This window comes from Rattus norvegicus, chromosome 12 (genome assembly GCF_036323735.1).
Source record: "Rattus norvegicus strain BN/NHsdMcwi chromosome 12, GRCr8, whole genome shotgun sequence".
Lineage (NCBI taxonomy): Eukaryota > Metazoa > Chordata > Mammalia > Rodentia > Muridae > Rattus > Rattus norvegicus.
Genome location: NC_086030.1, coordinates 4,875,727 through 4,893,368, shown reverse-complemented (window position 1 = coordinate 4,893,368; position 17,642 = coordinate 4,875,727). Strand labels below are relative to the sequence as shown.

At 45.3% G+C, this 17,642-nt stretch overlaps 1 protein-coding gene across 2 annotated transcripts; it reads left to right on the top strand.

Moving 5' to 3' along the window:
* Nucleotides 1-1,304: 1,304 nt before the first annotated feature.
* Zar1l (zygote arrest 1-like) lies at nucleotides 1,305-11,207 on the top strand. Of its 2 annotated transcripts, none has more exons than XM_039089886.1 (4): nucleotides 1,305-1,929; nucleotides 2,653-2,745; nucleotides 7,158-7,232; nucleotides 11,073-11,207. In XM_039089886.1, the coding sequence occupies exons 1-4, from the start codon at nucleotides 1,354-1,356 to the stop codon at nucleotides 11,205-11,207; spliced, it is 879 nt and encodes a 292-aa protein (XP_038945814.1). In that variant the 5' UTR covers nucleotides 1,305-1,353. The 2 variants fall into 2 exon arrangements, with proteins under 2 accessions (XP_038945814.1, XP_063127988.1); XM_063271918.1 differs by having other exon boundaries at nucleotides 1,305-1,944; nucleotides 2,629-2,745.
* The last annotated feature ends 6,435 nt before the right edge of the window (nucleotides 11,208-17,642 follow it).

The window sequence follows — 17,642 nt, the reverse complement described above, 5'->3', positions numbered from 1 at the left end:
TTGTTTATTGAAAGATCCCTGTTTGATATTAGTGCAGCCATTTCTTAAGAATGAGAATCTTGGGGTTGGGGATTTAGCTCAGTGGTAGAGCGCTTGCCTAGGAAGCACAAGGCCCTGGGTTCGGTCCCCAGCTCCGAAAAAAAGAACCAAAAAAAAAAAAAAAAAAAAAAAGAATGAGAATCTTTTAAGCTGGTCCTTGCTTAGCCCCTAGATGTTAGACAATAGACCAGAAAGTACAGAAAGCACATTCCCACCCACTCTCTAGGGAGCTGCCCGACCATAAGAACAGATGGCATAGAACATATTTACTGCAGGGCAATTACAAGGCAGGAAACATCTCCGGGAAGCTGACTGACCACTATAGATTGTGCCCCAGGATGAGAAAACCTATATCAAGTTAGATGTCCTTGGTACTGACATAGCTGTGCTGACATAGCTATAGCCTTGTCCTGGGAACTCCAGGAGAGAAACATCTGCCAAGTCAGATATCCTTGGTCCTTGTCCTGGGAACCCCAGGATGGGAAAACATATATCAAGTCAGACGTCCTTGGCACTGAAATGGCTGCATTGATATCGTTACAGCCTTGTCCCAGGAACTCCGGAACGAGAAACATCTGCCTAGTTATCCTTGGCACCGAAATAGTTGAGCTAATGAAACTGTGTAATCTTAAATGACTATTTAAACTGTACATTTCTGTTGTTAGAGGCTCTTCACATCCCTCCTGCGTGAGGACCATGTCGAGCCCCAATGCATTGGTATCCCAAAGTAAACCTCTTGTTTTTACATCAAGTCTGAGTCCTGTGTGTTCGTGGGGTGGTGGATGTCCTCAGGACTGGAGTGAGAGTCTCCTCTGTCTCTGGAGTGGTTCAAGACAAGGTTTCTTTGTGTATCCCTGGCTGTCCTGGAACTCACTCTGTAGACCAGGCTGGCCTCCAACTCAGAGATCCACCTGCCTGTGCCTCCCAAGTGCTGGGATTAAAGGCTCCACCACAGCCCAGCCAACTGTTAATTCTTGAGGAATCTCTGTGTTAGTTTCTGTACTACCTATACTAATTTATATCCTCGCCCACCAATGCCAGATCAACAGAGTAGTCACCAAGAGAATAAGTGGATGAAATTACTAATTAAAGCCTGTGTGAAGGAGTCAGAAATGAAAAACAGCCTAGAGGGGGAGAAAAAAAAGTGAGCGCTGCAGATTGGAAAGGTACGGAAAACAATTAGTCGTCTCTTAGGTGACTTCAATTAGGGAACTAAGGGGCTGCTCCCACTCTGGAATAAATGAAGAAACCTGGGTGAACCTGAACCAAATCTACAAAGAGGAAGAGGCAGGTGAGAGAGGAAATTACCCTCCAATGGATCGCTTTCTCCGTGTTCCTCGTGGCTACGGGATCACACAGCCTTTGACCTATCCTGGCCCCGGGTCACACAGTCAACAGCAAAATTGGCCACAAAACATGGGAGCTCCCGTTTTCCTAGCCAGGCCTAGGGTACCAGCGAACGTCTCACAGCCCTGTATGGACCCTTACAACAGGGCTCAGCTTCAAGTCGTTCCTACTCAGATGAACCCCAACGTGAGTCTATGTCTACATAAGGCCAACACCAAGGACGTGGGCATCCAGGTGAGCCTTCAAGTGGATAAGTCAGTGCAGTGCTCACTGGGGTCACAGACACTACACAGCAGCTCCCTCTCGGACAGAACCAGCTCCAGGAAGCCCACTGAAGCTTGGAGAGCAGGCCAGAGAGGCTTGATCCAGCTACCCCAGGGTGGGGAAGACAAGAAAAGCCCGGAGCTCACAGGACCTACAGAGGCCAATCAGCTGGTGCCACCTACAAGGAGCCAGGATGATGACAAGCAGGATACACTCTCCCAGCTGAAGGAATCGGGGGAGGCATATGCTCCCAGCCCTCAGGACCGGAAGAGCAAGCAGGTACGTGCAAACACAGTTCACTTGGGAAGCTCTGTTTTCCCTGCTCAGCCGCTCAGCAGCAGTCCTCCCTCCTTCTGTTTCCAGAGTGGTGAGTGCTAACTATTTCTTTCTTTCTTTCTTTCTTTCTTTCTTTCTTTCTTTCTTTCTTTCTTTCTTTCTTTCTATCTATCTATCTATCTATCTATCTATCTATCTATCTATCTATCTATCCATCCATCCATCCATCCATCTATCTGGCGGGGAAGGTGGAGTTCTGGAAGCACGTACTTTGTTTTTCTTTTTTTCTTTTTTTTCGGAGCTGGGGACTGAACCCAGGGCCTTGTGCTTGCTAGGCAAGTGCTCTACCACTGAGCTAAATCCCCAACCCGGTGTACTTTGTTTTCATGGTCCGGATGTTTTTCAAGTTTTGGTAAGGTAGTTGTGGAGCCTAATTAAAAAATACCCGGTCAGTATTCCTGGTGAAGACGAGGCGACAGTAAGCTTCAAGTGTGTGAAAGGTGAACCTAGATTTTTATTTTTGGAGATGTTGCTGTTGGTGTTGTGGGAAATGGACTGGAAACATCCTAGTGCTGCGAGCCCAGATGCTGGATTAACGGAGCTTTGTGGTGAATCGCTGAAAGCAAGGTCCAGTGGCAGTTAGGCCATCACTTAGGAAACAAGGATCTAGACCCCTCCTCTCCCGACCTCCATTACTAAAAGACTTCTGTTTCTATTTATTTTCAGTTTTTGGAACCTAAATACGGCTATTTTCACTGTAAAGATTGTAAGACAAGATGGGAGAGTGCTTATGTGTGGTGCATCACAGGTACCAACAAAGTAAGCGAGCATGGAAGGAGGGGCATGCGTAGGGGCGGGGCTCGCATTGCGGGAGGGGCACGGAGGCCTGGAAGGTGCAGTCAAGTCAGGGGGAAAACTCCTTTACACCTCTCTGGCGTAGTTGCTGACAGGCATCTGAGGATAGGTTTTATATTTGAGTGTGAAAGTCTATGATTAAATAAGTTACTACCTGGGGTGGTTGTATAGAACCCTGCAACTGCAGCATTTGGGACGGGAAGGATGGGGCTTGAGACCAGCATAGGCTACATAAGAAGACCTTTACATGAACGGAAATAAGAAATAAAAAGGAAAGGAAAGGATATGACTGCCCCTAGGAATGGTGGAGAACGTCCATTGTAAGAAAAAGGGAGACATATCCAGAGGAAGAGACAAACCTGAGAGAGTCCAGAGAGGTCATGACCCTGAACCATGGGGAGAGGTGAGAGAGGAAGGAAGAGAGGAGAATCAACTACAGCAGCCAAAAGACCAAAGGTACGAAAGGAGCAAAAGAGAGGCGGGTACCAAAATGTCTTGTGGGGCTCGAAGTGAGTCTTAACTATTGGGAGACACCCCCAAGTGAGACAGGAGAACGGAGTTTGATGCAAACGCAAGAGGTTTGTCTTCTGGGGTCGACCTTCAATCAGCCCCTGGTGGTGAGTGGGTGACTAGAAGGTGACCCCGAATGGCTATAACAAGCAGTTTTTATAATTTCTAGGGGTACAGGTCACAGTGGCAAGGTTACAGTTTAAACTTATTGGCTAAAGCATATTGACCCTTGAGTCTGTTGGCTAGCAAGCGTATGACATGCACTGGAACTCTATCTGGGACCAGAGGGTCAGGTGACTATCAGTCAGTACATTCTGCAGTTTTTCAAGAATGTTCCTGCCCCTCCCAAGAGCTGTGGGTGGAGAATGGAACTTTGCCTAGCCTTGACCCGAAGCAGTGGGTGTAAAGCAGTTGAAAGCCCTTAAGGGTCCTTCACAAGAACCCTATAACCTACCTACTTTCTACCAGACCAAGCCTCTTAATAGCTCTTATACTTCAGTAGGAACTAGGGTCCTTCAGTCTGACATATAGGGAGGGGCCTCGGAGGGGAGGGGAAGCCCAGACCCTGGGCTAGAGAGTTCGGGTATGCCAGTCTTACCGTGAAGGTAAGGACTGAGGGATGCTGGGAGAAACCTGAAGATCAGATCTGGTTTGAAACTTAACATTACACATACTCCATAAAACAAAGAAGTGCTTGGGAGACAGAGACAGAGGCGGCTAGATTTGTGGGTTTCAGGTCTACATGGTGAGTTCAGGACATCGGGAGCTACAGAGTGAGACCTCGTCTAGTCTAGTAAATACTTAGTTTAAAAATCAAGTTTTCAAGTTGAGCCTGGTCATGCAGGTCCATAATGTGATTCCTTAGGTGACAGTTTATTTGTGCCTTAAATACTGGGGTAGGCTTAATTTCCTGCTTAATATTTTTTATCATAGGTAAATTTGGGTCTCCTCAACCACTCTAGAGATTTCTCCTTTTTTTTTTAATCTTTTTTTTAAAGATATATTTATTTATTATATATAAGTACACTGTAACTGTCCTCAGACACACCAGAAGAGGGCATCAGATCCCATTACAGATGGTCGTGAGCCACCATGTGGTTGCTGGGATTTGAACTCAGGACCTCTGGAAGAGCAGTCAGTGCTCTAACTGCTGAGCCATCTCTCTAGCCCCCCCTTTTTTTCCTACTAACTTGGGCTCTTCTGAGACTAAATAAATCTTGACATTCTTTTCTTGCTGACATTCTTGGAGTTTTCACTTCTTGTATAAGTTAAACGTATAAAATAGGTTTGATTAACCATGTCTTTAGGTCAGTTTTTTGTTTGTTTGTTTGTTTTCCCAAGACCGAGTCTCTCTAGGTGCCTCTGGCTGGCCTGAACCCCAAGACCTCTGCTTAATTTCTTCCTCCTAAGTGCTGGCATTAAAGGAACATACCATTGTGCCTAAATATCCTATGCTTATTAAAATAAGGGGGTTCTGTCATCTCTGCAGATGCCAGGCAGGTCTTGCATTTTTGTCAAGACATTAAATTCCTTCATAAAAATGACCGATAATGTCTTTGAAAAGCATCAGGCTATTTCTGTACGTATTTCAACTACATTCAATATGGCCACCCCACCCCACCCCACCCCACCTCACCCCTCCTTTGGAAATCTAGCCTTTTCCCTTTTTGTTTTTCTTGAGTTAGGGTCTCATGAACCCCATGTTGGTTCCAAACTTTCTGTAGAACTGAAGGTGACCTTGAACCTTTCTGTTTGTTTTTGACGGGGGGGGGGGGGGGTCTTACCCTGTAGCTCTTGCTGGCCTGGAACTTACTGTGTGAACCAGACTGGCCCTGAACTCTCTAGTCTGGCCCTGAATAGCTCTCCTTCGTCTAGTCCCTGAGTGCTGGGGCACTGTGTCCATCTTATTGTTTTGGAGAGTGATTGCTCTTCTTGCATACAGGCTAGACTCCACAGAGCAGGCAAAGTTTGGCCTCCGTGCCTATGGCAGCAAGAGAGCCAGCTCTTCAGTGTATGGCTGGGTCTCTGCGTAGGCCCAGGGACAAGAGGGCACCCAGCCTGAGGGCGTAGGGTTTACTCATCTGTTCATGTTGCTTGCTGTGTTCTGGAGGTGGGCGGGACAGCACAGGCCTGTAGTCCTCGCCCGTGGGAAGTACAGGAAGGCAGATCTCAGGTAAAAGGCCAGCCCCGGGGAAAACACGGACAGGCCCCTCCTGCTCGCGGGAGCTCGATAACAAAACGCTTTTCTCAAAACAGCAAACAGGAGCTCAGGGTGGTGATCTGTGCCCTGGAGCCCCTGGCTTGGAAGGAGTGGAAATGGCGCAGAAGTGTGTGGGGTGGGGCGGGGGAATGGTTAACCCGCCCGGCAGACTGCTGTTCAGTTAAGTGTTTCAAGCCAGGTTCTCAACCTGTGGGTCGCAACTCCTTTCCCAGGGGTACTTTAAGATACTGGGAAACACAGATAATTACATCACCACACATACCAGTAGCAAGATTACAGCTATTTCACAGCCACAAAAATAATTTTCTGGCTGGGGGGGGTCACCAACAGTGTGAGGAATTGTATTAAAGGGTCAGAGCGTTGGGAAGGTTGAGAACCACTGCTTTAAGGTGACAGAAAGGCCAGGCGTACTCATGGCACATGCTCTCAATGTCAGTACTTGGAGTTAGAGGCAAGCCCATCTCTGCAAGTTTAAAGCCAGCTTGGTCTACATAGCAAGTTCCAGGCCAACCAGAGCTATGTAGTAGAAACCCTACTACATAGAAAGAAAGAAAGAAAAACAGAGACATTGCCAAGTAAGCAAGAGAGAAAATGTCCGCTAGCCATTGCCAAGTAAACCAGGGAGAAAATGTCCGCTAGATAACATGCAAAGCCTAGAAAAGCAGATGATTCTGACGGGAAGCCACAAATAATTAAATTCAAGTGGGAAATTTGATATTTTTGGGCAAAAAAAGAAACTGGCCCATCCAGTGGACAAAAGTCATTACAACTACTTCCTATCCAGTACTCCTTTGTTTTATATATATTTTGCTGAATAGAACTAGAATAGAGTTAAGAACTACACGTAAATGAAAGGGAACCAGAGTAAGGGCAAGCGGCTGATGAAACGCTCAGAGCTTTAAAGCCTCAAGGTACTGGGCTGGAGAATGGGCCCATCCTTAAAGAGGACTGGGGCTGAATCCCAGCGCCCACATGAGGGCTCCTAACGATCTCTAACTGCTGTGTGAAGGGATCCAGCGCCTCTTCTGGCCTCTGCAGGCAATGCATGTGCATGGTGCACAGACATAAGCAATGCGTTTATGTGGTGTGTAGACACTCATGCTGGCAAACAAAACAAAGGGTCGGGGGCCCTTGCACATGACGAAAACAATGGGGAAAAATTAAAATCCTTAAAGGGTAGAGGTCACACATAAGATAACCAAAGTACAAAGTGAAGGAACACATGTCACTTGTGAACTGGGGGCTGGGCTAGAGAGATGGCTCACTGTTACAAGCAGTCACTGACCTCCCAGAGGTTTCCAGCACCACACACAGTTAACAGTCACTTGTAACTGCAGTTCTAAGGGATCCAACCCCCTCTTCTGACCTCTGCGGGGATCGCATACACTCAGTGCAAATGTATACATGCATACAAACACTCACACACAGACCTTTAAGTAAAAAAGAAAAATAAGAAAATGATTTTAAAAAAAGAACGGGGGGTTGGGGATATAGCTCAGTGGTAGAGCGCTTGCCTAGCAAGCGCAAGGCCCTGGGTTCGGTCCCCAGCTCCAAAAAAGAAAAAAAAAAAAAAAAAAAAAAGAACGGGAGCCTAGGAAATATATACCTATATCAGCTTGTATTAAAAAGGTCAATTTCTCTTTAGGTTTATTTCAAACAGCTCTGTAGCAAGTGCCAAAAGAGTTTTAACCCTTACCGAGTAGAAGCAATCCAATGCCAGGTAAGCATATAGAATGCCTTGTCATGTTTCTGTTTGTGCACGTCAAGCTTCCATCACAAAGTCTCTGATCTTATAGATCCTGAGTCTTGTCATGGGGATACTAGGTTTTCTTTTTTTCCTTTCTTCTTCCTTCCTTCTCTCTCTCTTTCTTTCTTTCACTTATTTATTTATTTTATGTATATGAATACACTGTTGCTGTCTTCAGACACACCAGAAGAGGGCATCCAATCCCATTACAGATGATTGTGAGCCACCAAGTGGTTGCTAGGATTTGATCTCAGGACCTCTGGAAGAGCAGCCAGTGCCCTTAACCAATAAGCCATCTCTCCAGCCCCGTAGGTTTTCTGTATGTATGACAGCTTAGAATTATTTTAGAAAAGGAATACAGGCATAAATTCCACTAATATTTTTGGAGAGAAAGAGGGAGAAGATCTACCATGTTAGGTTTCCTTGTGTCAGGCATGAACCATTCTGACTGTAATCTTGTAACTCTGGGAAGCAGCAGGTTCAGGAGTTCAAGGCTAGGCTGGACTTCTTATCCCCTTGTCTCAATAAAACCAAACAGAGTAAAGCAGAAAGCAAGCTGACTTCTTCAGGGCATCTTCAGAATGTCATCCTTTCGATGGTTAACTTCATTTTTATTGTGAGCTGGTGTGTTTCACACACCTTTTCCAGTGGCGTAGCCTGACCTTTATGAAGACGTTGGTCCCAGGATGCTCAGTTCAAAGAAGCTGGGATAGGTTCCCAGAGGTCAGATTTATAAGCTAGACCTCGACTGGATTTCATGGTGTCTCCAATGTTTGGAAAGTCTCTGAATTAGACGAAGTTTTGATTTTCTTTCTTTTTTTTTAAAGATTTATTCATTTATTATATATAAGTACACTGTAGCTGTCTTCAGACACACCAGAGGAGGGCATCGGATCTCTTTACAGATAGTTGTGAGCCACCATGTGGTTGCTGGGAATTGAACTCAGGACCTCTGGAAGAGCAGCCAGTGCTCTTAACCGCTGAGCCATCTCTCCAGCCCTCAAGTTTTGATTTTCTATTGCCTTGTTTGTTTGTTTTTGAGTTTGCGTGTGGGGCCGTGTGGAGTTTGAAACTGTGGAAAGGAAAACTGTCTTCAAACTTGGCAACAAAGATCAACCTAAATGATTTTTGTAGTCAAGAAGCTTTTTGTGGGGCACAGAGATGGCTCAGTGGTTAAAAACCCCTTTTGCTCTTCAAGAGAAGCAGAGTTTGTTCCCAGTACCCACATTGGGTGCCTTGCAACTGCCTGTTACTCCAGATTAAGGGGATCCTCTGGCTTCTTCTGGCCCACATGAACATTCCATGTATGGGTACATAAATACACAGATTCCACACATAAATAAAATTAAGTAAATATTTTTTACGGTTACTGTGAAGGGAGAATGTACTGGAGATTGAGTCCAAGGCCTTATGCAAACCAGACAAGATCTCCACAGAGAGCTACCTCACCTCAAGGGCTGTTTTTTTTTTTTTTTTTTAATTCAGTTATTTTTAGATCCCTTCATTTACAATGTTCTTTTTTGGTTGACCTCTAGGGCTGGAGGTGGGTAGATCATGCTCAAGGCAACAGTGGTGATAATTCTTTTCCTATCCCTCTCCCTCGCCCCCTAGCCCCCTCTGTCTCTGTCTCTCTGTCTCTGTCTCTGTCTCTCTCTTACACACACACACAGAGTAACACTATAGGGTTGTGTGTGGTGGGGCTGGTTACCACATCAAAAGTTTTTGATTTGGGGAAAATGAAATGACCTGGTGTCAGAATGGTTACAAGGAATTCATGAAAACAAGAATCATCAACAATATGTGATTGAAAATACTGAAAGAAAAACATTTTCCCCTTCTGGTTCTCATAGTAAGAAAATATAGGAAAGTTACTGATAAAAAAAAAAAAACTTCTTCAGGGGTGGGGGTGGGCAGAGTCTCTGTATAGTGCTGGCTGTCCTGGAACTCATTATATAGACCAGGCTGGCTTTGAACTCTCAGAAATCCTTTCTTTCTTTTTTTTTTTTTTTTAAAGATTTATTCATTTTTATATATAAGTACACTGTAGCTGTCTTCAGATGCACCAGAAGAGGGCATCAGATCTCTTTACAGATGGTTGTGAGCCACCATGTGGTTGCTGGGAATTGAACTCATGACCTCTGGAAGAGCAGTTGGGTACTCTTTTTTTTTTTTTTTTTTTCTTTCTTTTTTTTTTTCGGAGCTGGGGGCAGTCGGGTACTCTTAACTGCTGAGCCATCTCTCCAGCCCCAGAAATCCTTTCTTTTCTTTAATTTTCTTTCTTCCTTCCTTTCTTTCTTTCTTTCCTTCTTTCTTTCTTTCTTTCTTTCTTTCTTTCTTTCTTTCTTTCTTTCTGTTTAGTTTAGTTTAGTTTAGTTTAGTTTGCGTTTTTGTTTGTTTGCTTGGTTTTTTTTTTTTTTGTTTGTTTGTTTTGGTCTCTATATAGCCCTGGCTGTCCTGGAACTCACTACATAGATGGGGCTGGCCTTGAACCTAGAGATCAGCCTGCCTCTGCCTCCCATGTGTTAGGATTAAAGGCGTGTGCCACTACTCCCCCCCCCCCCCCCCCCCAGCTAGGGACCGAAATGGCTGCAAGATAACACATTAGCAGCAAACACTGATTGCTTTAGCTTAGCTCTGAGGGTGCTCAGCCTGGGCCAAACGGCACTGCACAAGACCTTTGGTTTCCTAGGTGGTGTTTCCTGGGTTACGACTAGCTAGAATTTGTCAGTTTTATCCAAATGCAACTGCATCGCCTCTCGCACAGACGTTTTTCTTGGTGTTTCCTAAGTGGTACAGTTTCAGTTATATTACAATAATGTTGATTGTAGACACTGGAAAAAGTGTCTGGTGGCAGATGATAACTTTCTCCTCCTACCATCTCCTTACCTGTTAAGAACGGGGAAAAATTCAGTGAGCTAACTTGGAATGGTAACAGGCAAACAGGACCCCCCCACCCCAATCCTGGCATTAATTTGTAAGGAAGGGTGCCCCTCTACTAGGGAAGGGAGGACGAGACTGTTGTTTGATGTTTAGTACATCGAACTGAGGATTCCTGCTTGGAAAATGCAAGTCTTGCTTTCCTTGTTCTTCAGGAAGTAGACCTTGCCTTACTTCGGGGTTCCCAGCCATATGTGGATGGCGGAACAGTGTGCATCAAAAGGTTGGCCCTGACCAGGAATGTGTACCCTGATCTGTAGGATGGGCTCTTGACTGAAAGGCATGCCTTATACATTAGTGAGGATGGGGTATAGCTCGGAAGAAAACAATTTCGCTTTCTGGATCAGTGTAATACTCAGCAGGCAAAGTGCTTGCTGCCGACCTGGATCTGACTGGATTGCCAGGCCCCCACATGACAGAAGGAAGAACCTAGTCACACCATATACCCACATACACTAAATAAATAATAAATGTAAAAACAAATGGATAAATGCACGTGTAGGTTATACGCCATGCTTACTCGATGGAAATGAACTTCGCTTCCTCAGCAGATTTTTCTTCCTGACTGTAACAACAATCTAAAAGGTGTCCAGTTTATGTCAGCATGGCCTCTGCTTGAGCACACGGTTCTGTCATTTAGTTAAATGATACCCCATTCTGCCTCTCACCTACACACTGACATACTTTAAGAAGCTCCTTCTCCATATTTCATTATTGTCTTGGGTGCGGTGCCAATATCCTCTCGAGCAGCTTCTAGTAGAACTCAGAGGAAAACACAGCTATGGGGGAAGGGAGCGGGAAGGAGTATTTTCGGTTGGGGACCGAGATCTTGGGCCATCAATTGAACCTTCACTGTTCTAACTTTGCCTCCAAAAGACCTGCTTAAGTTCCTGCTGTTCCTGTTCTCAAAAGAAAAGGCACATCAATCTCCGGAGGCCACATCGCCAGGAGCTCTGCGGCCACTGCAAAGACAAGAAATTCCCCTGTAGTGTTTTCTATAGCTTTAAATAAATCCTGTGACAGCCGGCACCGTCTCCAGTTCGTAGACATGATGGTGGTTGCACTGAATAAAATACACAAAAACCAGACCACGAGAAAAACACTAATGGGAAATTCCTGGGTGAAAACATCAGTATCTTACTAGAAATGGTAGCTGCAGACAAGGATTACAGAAGAGAAAAAGGCAGGGATGGTAACCCAGCCCCCGGGATGCGGAGCCTCCTAGGGTGGTTCTCTTAGAGTCAAGGTCATCTTCCTCTTGGTAATCCCACCCTAAAAGGAGAGGCTGGGTGGGGGTGGCACATACTTTTAATCCTAGCACTGGGGAGGCAGAGGCAAGCCTGGTCTTCAGAGTAAATTCCAGGATAGCCAAGGCTATCCAGAGAAACCCTGTCATGACCTCCTCCACTTCCAAAAGAAAGGGGGGGTGGGGAGGGGACAGAGGAAGAGGAAAAGAAAGGGAGAATTTCAAAATTAATATTAACAATTAACTAAACTTTAAAAAATAAAGTAGCCAATTTTGGGGGATTGGGAGGAGGTGCAGAATTTTTTGGCTGCCCTGAAACTTGCTGTGTAGACCAGGCTAGCCCCAAACAGTGTTCTGCCTGACTCTGCCTACCTAGTGCTGGTATTATGTGACAAATTTTTCCAAGAATTATAGTCAGTAGGAATGAACTCAAGGGGGCAAGGTCCTTGCTTCCCACTGTCCATAATTATAGCACAGGTGGGACAAGCACCTAGCATATATCAGACGTATTGTAAATTACAACAGCCATTTAAAGACAAGGCCTTGGGTTGTTCCAGCTGGCCTCCAACTCACTACATAGTCGAGGATGTCCTCGAACCCTCAATGCTCTGGGTTTCACCTGAAAACTGCTGGGGTTTCAGTCTGCATGATCACATCTGGCTCCCAGCAGCCATATTAAGAAGGAAATGTTAACACCTTTTCCTAGGTGAGAAGGTGAAGCAGAGAGGTCACGGAAGCTAAGATCTAACTTAGTGTGACCAAGGCGTGTCCCCTTATTCTAAGTACTGTGTTTATATTTCCCCTCAAAGTAGGATGGCAGTCCACAAAGTAGGAAATATAGGACTAAGGTAGAGAAACTCATTTGAACGACTGGGAAGAGATGAGGTGGGATGGTGCACTGGTGCCCAGAGACAGACCTGCATTGTGATGGGTCACAGAGAGGTGCAGTGGGATGGTGCACAGAAGCAGAACCAGGGCTCCTGTCAGGATAGAGAATGGAGTGGATACTCTCTCTACAACTTAGTCTTTTAGAAAACAGAGGTTCTAATGGCTTTGAAAAGGCATTTTGGGAGCAAGGAAGCACCAAATTCATTAAATTCATTTCTCTATCTGTGTGTGTAGGAATTACAGGAGGGAGATACAAAGCCCAGGCCTGATTTTTTTTTGGGCGGGGTGGGGAGGGTCAATATGACTTGATTGAAAGTTAGTCTTGGGTTCGGAGAGATCACTCAGTGGTTAGAGCTCACATTAACTTTGTAGAGGCCTTGAGTTAAAGTCATGGCATCTGGGTAAAGCAGCTCATAAGCGTCCGTCTACACTTCCAGCAAGACCAGACTCCTCTGGTTTCCACAGGTACACGTACTCAAGTACCCATTGCCATGCACAGACATGTACACAGGAGTAAAAAAAGGGATAGTCTGGACAGGTGGCTCAGCACTTAATTGCACTGGCTACTCTCCCAGACGACCATGGTTTGATTTGTAGCACCCACATGGTGTTCACAACCACCTGTAACTCCAACCATTTTTATCAGGGTCCACAGGCAGCAGTAAGGACATGGTGCACCTGATACAGGTGAGCACACAAAATGATAAGTCTGTGTATCGATAAAGAAAAGTCACATTCTTATTTTGGTGCCTAATTCCAAAAAGATTGTACTTCTCTCTGGATTCAGAGGCCATATACTGCACAACTCCAGTGTGTCGCTCACAGATTACAAGTGAGAGATGGCGTCTTAAGGCAGATAAGAAAATTAAAAATTCCAGGGCATCTGGTACTGACTCATTCACCAGCCCTCAGGACGTGAGTGAAAGAGTAACGAGCCCTACCCCTGTGATGTTTGTCTAAGTCCTTATTGTATACTGCTCTAGTCATTGTGTCCTACAGATAGGGTTCCGGGAGCCGGAGCAAAGCCTATCCAGATGTTTATCAGGTGCAGGAGCTTCATCTTCTCTAACAAACGTTTACCCCAAAAGGACAAAGTAGAGGCCTGCTTTGGGAACAATGAGGACGACCTGACCTTCCTCCGCCTCAATAGCCCTGCTCCAGGAACTAGCTGGCCATAAAACACTATCATGAGGACAATCCTGTGACTTTGAGAGTTTCCCCTTGTGACATTTTTGGTATTTCCTTCTGACATCCCCCCCATCTCCTGGAGCTTGTGACTTCTTCCTTTAAAAAGCCCTTCTCCCAGCCACTTGGGGTTGACACCTCTGTCTCCTGCGTGGGATATGTGTCCGCCTGGAGATCTCTGTAATAGATGTCCATAATAAACCTCACCTTTGCGTATTACATTCAAAATGGTCTCTCTGTGTCTGGGGTCCACGATTTCCCGAGACTTGAGTAAGGGTCTCTCTTTGGGGATCTTTCACAAGTACATAGTTTACGCAGGGTTGTCATGGTGACAGACACATATAAAAATACAAATATCAAAGGCAAATATTTCAATTTCACTAAAAATAAAATCCAAGAACATGTCTCCTGTTTTTTTTTTTTTTTGTTCTAAAGGCAATTCTGAACTGAATTATCAACCAAGATCACATCACAGAAACTTTAAATGTATTTCCACAGTGAATAAGTTACATAGACCAAGTCTGAATATGCTTTGGATGAGCAACAGATCACATGCCCACATCTAACACTCGACAGTGCTGGGTTTAAGGAAGGAGCTTTTAAGAAAGACACTTTGCGTGTTTATTACAAATAAAGTAGGACATCTTTTTTAATTGGCAACTCATATCTTCCCTTTATGACTCTACTTGTGGCTCTCCACAGGGTTACTAAAGACTAAAGACAAACCAACATCAGAAGCCCCCTGGCCTGTGTGGCAAACACAAACCACTGTGTTATGTAAACAAAGAATCATTGTGGGTAGCTCGGATGCTCTCATAGACAGAGACGTCCCTTACAGTCTTGCCTGCTTGGGCTGTGCAAGCAGCTCAGTGTCAGTGCTCGTCTCCCATGGACAAGGTCCTGAGGTCAATCTCAGTCCTTGTACAAGTGCCTCTACTAAACTGGAAAGGACACAAATGGTAGGGTGCACAGTGAGAGGACTTGGTGGGGCACCTTCTGCTCTTAAGGTCGAGTGTAGTCAGACACCTGGACAGCTCTGTCTTCTTTATAGTCAGGGTCCTGCTATATATGTGGCCCTGACTTCTCAGAACTCACTATGCAGACCATGTGCCCTCGGACTCACAGAGATCTGCCTGCCTCTGCCTTGTCGGTTGTGTGCTGGGATGGAAAGTGTGTTGGGCCCTGCCCTCCTGGTCTTTCCTTTATGAACTCAGCTCTGAGGAAATTTAATGAATTGTTTGCAGGTGTGGTGGCAAAGACCTTTAATCACTACAGGTGGAGTCTGGGAGTCCTAGGCTAACCTGGTCTACCAGTGAAGATCCAGGCCAATCAGGGATACATTGTCAAAGAAAACAATTGACAGAGAAACAAAAACTAAAAATAGAGTAACAATGTTACTCTATGTCCATATGAGAGTTATTCATGTCCATTTAATATTTTTCAACAGAACTTAACTGTGGCTAACTACATATAATGTCTGTCCCACTGAACAACTGCAGGGACACAATCCTGAATCTTTTAACTGTTATTGTCTTCCTGTGGATTAATGGGTGTGTGTGTCACAGTAGATATGTGGAAGTTAGAGAACAGCTATTGGGGCTCGCTCCTCTCCGTCCTCTGTGTGGGACCAGGGGATTGAACTCTGGTTGTCACACTTGGCAGCAGCCCGTTACTGCTGAGCATATGGTGGCCACAAATCCTCAGTCATGTGATTACTATTAATTGTTCACTTTATGTTGTTTTGTTTTTTTTTTTTTTTTGAGACAGTTTCTCTGAGTAGCCCTGGTTGTCCTGCAAACTGACTCATGCTGGCCTAAACTCACAGAGATCTGCCTGCCTCTGCTTACAGATCTCTGGGATTAAAGGCCCTTAGGACAACTTCCTGGAATGCCTTTGAAATTTTAAAAACAGGTTGTGTCCGCCCGAGGGGCTTAGAGGTGTGTAAAACCACACCCCCACACACACCGCAGTTTATTTTAATAGATTGACTGGGTGGATTTGTCTGTCTTCACGGGGACATACTTTGGATAATAAGATAAGATTAAGCAATTTGGGTAGGGCGTGACCTCTGAGTTCATGGTGGCTTTATAAGACAGACACAGACACAGACAGAGAGCCACTGGCAGCTCCTTCCTTATCCTCTCTTAGACGCCCAGCCTTCAAGAAGACCAGAGACCTCTTCCTTCTCTCTAAAGTGTTGCTGGGGCAGACCTATGAGTTCTCCTTAAGAGGGAATGACACAGAGACAGTGGAGCAGCAGGCTACCGGAAGATCAGACTGCAGCACAGCCCAGGCTCTCAGTGAGGGCCCAGAGAAGGCTGCTGGGAATGCTGACTCTGAAGGTCCTGCAGATGAGGGTTCTGATGGAAAGGAGAACTGTCTCAGAAACTGGAATAGAGACCATCCCTGTTTCCTTGTGGCTGAGAGTTTGGTTTCCTTGTGTCCTTGTCCAGAGGCATGTCAGAAGACTGAACTTCCAAGGGCTCGACCAGTGCACCTAGCGGAGGAGATCGCGAAACACCAAAGTGTCCAGGCTGCAGCTTGGCTGCTCTTAATGGCTTATAGTCAAATGAGAGAGCAACGGGATCATTTGAAGGCGAAGCTGGCTAAAATGAAGGCAGAGCAGGAAAGCCAGAGGAGCAGCCCCCATGAGTCAAAGTCAGCTGAGATAATGAGGGGCCAGGATGAAGACTATGGATTTGGCAGGCCTTGGTGTCACTGCCGCACGGAGCAATGTAAAGGCCTGAAGTACAAAGCTGCAGAGGCCTGGTTGCTCTCAGAACCGCTGAGGAGGAAACTCAATGTGAGCATGAAGATAGCCTCCAAGTTGGAGTCTCCGAGGATAGAATCTGAAGAGGTGATGTCTCCTGGTCTTGTGGTAATGGAGCCACAGCGGGAACACGAGAAGACCCCAGTCCGTGAAGACTGAAGCAGGGGCGGAGTCCAGCAGGAGAGACGGTGAGTTCGAGGGCTGGGATTCGGCGTTTGCTGCACTGACATGGGTGAGCTTCCCACTTTGGTTCTGTAACCACCACTCGCCCTCATGTTTGCCCGCCTGTGCCTCGGTCTTAGAGTGTAACTTGGTTTGAAACGCCAGGCTCTACTTTGTTATTCTGAGCTACATCCCATTTCTTTGAACAAATCTCTATTAGTTTTAGCCATATCAAAGGTCTAAATGTAAAGTACTGTAATGCCTCCAACTTTTTTACAAAATTATTTCAGCTTCATCAGGACCTGGAATTTGCCACACTAATCTTAGAAAAATCTTGCACATGTCTAAAACATGTCTTACTCACACTTTTATAAAAACAGCATTAAAAGTACAGATAAATTTGAAGACAAAAAAAAGAAAAAAAGAAAAGTAAACTCAGTAGGTTACATTATAAAAACAAACAAACAAACAAACAAACAAACAAACAAACACGCCAGGCTCTCCTCTGCAAGAGGTTGACAACGGTCCGAGAGGAGTCTTGTGATCTTATCCTGGGATAAGTTAAGTCCTTGGGATTATTCAATGGGGTTTTTGTTTGTGAGAAGGATGTGCGTTCTCAGGAGCCAGCAAGAGCTGCGAGTTGAATGCTGGGAGTTGTTCCTGAGTTTAATGGAGGTGGTTCTTTCTGGAAGTCTTCGCTATTGGAGGTAACAAGTTCGAAACAATTCTACTGCTGTTTCTAGAAAGGGAACTTTGTAGTGATTTTGATTTTTAAAGATGGTTAGAGGCCTAAGGACTGAATGCTAGTCTTACTAGGGGAGGGGGGATGAGACCCTGGACAAAGCCATGTGAGGCTTCCCACCAAGGTGTGGCTCTGCCTAAACCAGTGACATTTGGATCCTGGGTTCTCACACCGGGAGTTAAATACGCTTAGTCTCTTTAAAGGACCTGGCTTCAACTATGTAGTTATATAAGTTTTAGTGACCTAGTGTGTATAAGCATTCAAATGTAATTGTTAACGTAAGTCCTGTTTTTTGTTGTTTTGAGTCAGGGCCTCAACAAAACCCTGATTATCCTGGAACTCAGTGTGTGGACTAGGCTGCCCTTGCCCTAACATTGAGGTCCTCTTCTCAGTGTTTCTGGGTGCTGAGATTAACTGTGTGCATGAATACCCCATACCATGTTATGGGCCCTG

Excerpts from the sequence above, each read along its gene's own strand:
- Zar1l (XM_063271918.1), top strand. The coding sequence starts at position 1,354 with ATGGATCGCTTTCTCCGTGTTCCTCGTGGCTACGGGATCACACAGCCT. Across the intron at positions 1,945-2,628 it reads AGCAGGTACGTGCAAACACA|ACTTCTGTTTCTATTTATTT; the intron begins GTTCACTTGGGA and ends CATTACTAAAAG. Across the intron at positions 7,233-11,072 it reads TAGAAGCAATCCAATGCCAG|ACCTGCTTAAGTTCCTGCTG; the intron begins GTAAGCATATAG and ends TGCCTCCAAAAG.